The sequence below is a fragment of the Lagenorhynchus albirostris genome, chromosome X (genome assembly GCF_949774975.1).
Source record: "Lagenorhynchus albirostris chromosome X, mLagAlb1.1, whole genome shotgun sequence".
Classification (NCBI taxonomy): Eukaryota; Metazoa; Chordata; class Mammalia; order Artiodactyla; family Delphinidae; genus Lagenorhynchus; species Lagenorhynchus albirostris.
In genome coordinates, this window is record NC_083116.1 from 113042181 (window position 1) to 113047249 (window position 5069).

At 40.5% G+C, this 5069-nt stretch overlaps 1 protein-coding gene across 1 annotated transcript; it reads right to left on the bottom strand.

Annotated features, from left to right (window-relative positions):
* Window positions 1–1575: 1575 nt before the first annotated feature.
* Window positions 1576–4477, bottom strand: LOC132513597 (sex comb on midleg-like protein 2). Its single transcript, XM_060138079.1, is given in 2 exon segments — window positions 1576–2111; window positions 2808–4477. Coding segments are annotated over 2 exon segments (2112 nt in total). The 5' UTR covers window positions 4384–4477.
* Window positions 4478–5069: the final 592 nt, after the last annotated feature.

Genomic DNA, 5069 nt, shown 5'->3' on the forward strand with positions numbered 1-5069 from the left:
AAACAGTATTTATACAAACACCTGAGGACTGTTTAACTGAGCACAGCATCTTCACACAAACAATTTGAGAGAAGACCAAGTTTAAATTAGAATTTTGTCTTATAACACAAAATGAATAACATAGATGAAACCACCCTTTACATAGAAGCATTCTCATATAAAGTACATTTGGTTTTCTAAAAAAGAAAATGTACATTCTTGCTCCTGGTGTACATTTTATTGGCATTTATAACAAATGGCTAATACTTTTAGCACAGATTCTCATAGCTTATTAACATTGCACCAAACTTATACAAAGTACTAACAATAAACATATAGCACCATTTCCCCTTGAAAGTTCTAACTTTAAAAATAAAGCCCAAAATGATAAGTCTGAATTAATGCATCTTCCAAAATTTAGCAGAATAAATGGCTCAGAACTAAGCAAATTAACTAGCAACATTGCATAGGACAGAGAACTTCCCTGTATGGAAACCAATCTATGGATTGTTTCTTATCCCCTGAAGACTAAGCTGAGAGGTACTAGTGATAGCAAATGATGCACATATTTTTTTCAGAATAAAAACATCGAACTATATAAATAGTTCACCATTACCTCTGTGGCAGTGCAAAGTGCAATACTAAATTCAAAAAGAACAGATTTACTTGTTTGAATACCTACAGGTATAGAATAATATATAAATATGGTATAGTATCTGTATGAAGAATAAAACACAGACAATAAAATATATATATTTTAAAAATTTGGGCACAGGTGTCCTCATATAGAGATATGAGAAATGAATGCCTAGTTAAATGTCTAAGCTTAGAGAAAATATGTAAAGTTTTGAAATAATAGGTATTTCACTGAAAAATTTTAATCAGACTCTATCCAAACCACCCTTGTAGTATGATAGCTCCTGCATAAAACAACCATTCTATCTTACAATTGTTTGAAACTTATCAAAAACTGATAAGAGCACTTTATGAAAGTTTATAAGCTTGTTTTTTTTCTTTAAATATGAACAAACACAACATACAGAGAAATAATAACAAAAGGAAAATAATTTATATGGCTATTCCCTTTCCAGAAATTGGTAGAACACAAACAGAACATTGCAGTAACAGACATAAAATATTTGAAAAAGAGATGATATCTACAGTTGCATCTTTAAATTCTTTTCTAAGGAAAACTTCTCATGGATTTCACTAGAGAGCCTGTCAGTCCCTGATACTTTCCCCTTTGGGATGTAGCTGTTTTGGTTTTATATATAAACATTAATCAAAATCAATGGTGTTTCTCTGTTTCCTGCATTAAGTATATTTGTAAACTGTACAATTAAATAATAAACTGTAAAGTGTAAAATAATAAAAAGACATAAAGGACTGCCAAGTTGAATATGCTAATACTAACATGTTAATGTGTTTTAAAGAAGTAGACTGGACTTGTAATGTAGTTCTGCAATTCTGGATATAACGTAGTTTTAGAGGAACTGTCTACAAAACAAAAACTGCTACGAGAATAAAAATACTTTTAAATTAAAAAGTTATCAAGACAATTGAAAATTATGTCTAATCTAAACTTACACATTTTTTTCAATTATATTTTCCTTCTTTAAGTTTTTCAATATAATAACATAACTTTAAGGCTGGCCCCAACTCCAGCCCCATATACTTCATCATCACATCACTTTTGAGTAGTAGCAGAGCCTTCCCATCAATCTCATGTTGCATGAAGAGGTCGGCGAGGGGGCCTGATATCTGAGGATCTTTATGTTTCATAAACTGTATCACTTCATCCACAGACCAGGTTGAAGGGTCCTTAGAGAAGCCTTGTTTCGGGACACTGGGGTCAGGTACAGCTATATAACTTGGAGCTTCACTTTTCCTCTGCATCTGGAATGTAACTTCATGGTGACTGCTCTTGGGAGGTGATTCGGTCCCCACCAGTGTTGAACTCGAGGTGCATGGCACACTTTGAGAAACACTACTGGAGACCGGAGTATGAGTGCTTATAGGACTTGTGCTGGCAGGATTCAAAGAACTTGCTGGATTTAGTGGTGAGTTTTTGGATTCTTCAGAAAGCATTTCCCCTTTGGGCATGCCATTTCCCTCAGAAGATAATACTTCTTCTACAAGAAAAAAAAAAGACAAAGGCAATAAGAAAAAAGACAAAGACAATTATCTTCAACAGACTTACAGCTCGAATACTATTAAAAGGTCAAAAATCCCCTAACTGCCAACAACAGTTCACTTAAGCCATGCTATACTGAACCACAAACCTCTAACACAAAGCACATGGCCATCCCCTTCTTGGTGTTTATAGTAATGGACACTGTCCTGAAATCCAAATTGATTCTAATGATATCACCTATTTTTCTCATGGCAACTAACCCTTGCCAGTCTTGCCACCAAGACTATGAACACCTCACTAAAGCATTTATTTTTAGGAATGCAGTTCTTCACAACTCTTTGTTACAATATGATCACAGAGTTGGTTTCTAACATTTGCTTACTCCTTGGGCACTTAAAACTTTCACTGGAGAAATGTACTAGGTTTTTCTATTCCTCTTTCTATCAGCTTTTAGCAATACAAAGCTGAATGGAAAATATGGCTATAACTGTTTTTCTTTAATCTGAGGAGAAATGACAACTGTGCACTTCTGAAGGGAATGAAGTGCTCAACAAAGCTGCCAAAGTAGTAGCCTAACTGCCAAACTGATTTGGGGGAATATAATCCCCTACTTCCAGCATCAACACTCAAGAGCATATAAGTGATAGAAGAGTGACTTTTCTCCCCAATCTTGCAACATGTAAATACTATTTACCTTCAGAGGCATGCACTTCTGTTTTGGGGAGCTTAGGAGAGAGAGGAGCAACATAAGGCAGAGGTTCCTGAGAACGTCATTTGGTGCTTTTCTTTTCTGTTGTATCTTCTTTTACTGATTTATTTTGATCATGCTCTGCAGGGCTATGACCATTACCTCTATAAGAGCTAAAAGGCTGGCTACTCAAAAGGTTATCACACTGCAGGCTGTGGCACAATTTCTCAAGAAAGTGAAGAGCACATGATGCACTGTTCACTGGAGGGAGCTGTATGGAATGAGTTTCCCCATCAGAGGAGGCGGTTATCACTTCTCCTCCACGATCATCTGGCTTAAGGAATCCAAAAACAGTCTTATTTTGAATGGCACAATCCACACAGGCCTGCACTGTCCGCCGGAGCACCACATTGACAGGGCCTGGGCCAAAGTGATCGGGCAGCTGCTGGATTTTCTTCTGATCCAGGTGAGGGCCAGAGCTTCCATGTTTGTTTACATAGACACAGACTGTAGGCATCACTATTTTAGATGACCCAGGAACAGCATCCATATCATATAAAACACCACCACGTCCTCTGGCCAGCATACTGACAGAAGTTGAAGATGTGGAACATACAACAGGAATACATTTTTCCTTTCTTCCTGAGTTTGGGCCTTTTTTCCTTGGTGTGATATTTTTAACAGAACTCCCCTTCTTGGGGACTGAAGTATGTGCAGGTGGTTTAGTACGACCTGATTTCCTGATCTGCTGTGTTGGTAATATTACAGCAGTTTTCTGTAGAGACTGCATTGAACGCTGGGTTGCTTTGGAAGGAGAAGTCTGTGTTTTTGCTGTATTCTTTGTAACAGGAACATGAGTTCCTGGTGGTTGTAATACATCTCCTGTCAGGCGACACCACCCAACTGGGAAAATATCTAGACAGTCATACTTGCACCAATAATCAAAAGCTCCACTCCAGCCATCGAATGTGATATAAACTTCATCTCCTTTAACATTTCCAATAGTTGCAGGGCAGATCAGATAAGGGTTCTTTCTGTCTATAGCTTCAAGTTTCATTCCCACTTTAAAATTATTTAGAGGTGGCTTTGGTGGTTCCTTCTTAAAGTATGTTGCAGGTGCCATTTCAGATCCACTCAGTGTTCACAAGAGGAACATTGGCCAAGATGATATGTTCATCTGGTACCCCAGTAGAGGCTGAAATAAGTCCCCCTCGTTTTCACATGTCCCAACAGGCTGTATGTCCGCAGAATCAACAAGCCACCAAAAATCATTTCTGTTGTCACTACCATCCAGTCTTAAATGTAGCCTGGCACCAGTAATTCCAACGACTGTGGCGATACATATTGAAATCATATTGCGAGGGTCATGGGCTTCCAATTTCATACCAACTTTGAAGTCATTAGCTGGTGGAATCTTGGACTGTCTGAAACACTCTGAAGGAGCACTTAAAGATCCAGTCTCTTTCAAGTAATTTTCCCAGTGAAAATCATCATTTTGCACAGAAGATGTGCCTGACTGAGGAGCTTTCTCTTGATTCTCCTTCTTTGCATCCACTGACTCTTCATTCACTGCTCGCCCCATGGTATCCCTCTCTGGTGTTCTTTGCTGGAGTCTCGTTGGCGAAAAGAGCGAAATTCTGTCAACACTGGTCCAGCGAGCCGGTACCGGTCTTCACACCACCGCCGCCATGTTTGAGAAGCTGCGCACGGAGCCGCGCATGCCCCGCCACCGCTGCCCCGCCCCCCGCCCCGCTGCCCGCGTGCCCTGGGGTTGCCGCAAGCTTGCCCTCTGACCTCGGCCGCGTGCGGGGCCCCAGCCCGGGGCTCAGCCGGAAGCCCGCGCAGGTGGTGGCGAGCCATGAGACTTTGCGGCTCGGGGAAAGCCCTTGGCAGTTCTCCTTCATCCTCACCCCACCCCAATCTGCCCTCCCGCCAAAAAAAAAAAAAGCCAGTCGCAGCCCGTGCACCCAAGACCGTGGTGGGCCCCCAATTGGGAACCCAGGGTCCACGTCAAATTTCATCCAAGGGGAACTCGCACCCCTTGGCCATCGACTTCGACTCTCGGCCACCGCCCACCCTCGCCACCGGGGCTATGGTATTTTAAACAATGAGTGGGAAGTTTTGAGGCAGTATTCCCTAACAAAATTTTGTTCCTCCAAAATCCAGGGTGGTCTCTTCAAGTTTTGCACCAACAACTGAGAGAAAAAGGCACCTACCTATATATAAAATGTAACTACAGTTAGCCTGTTTTGCAAAGTGTGAGTTGGA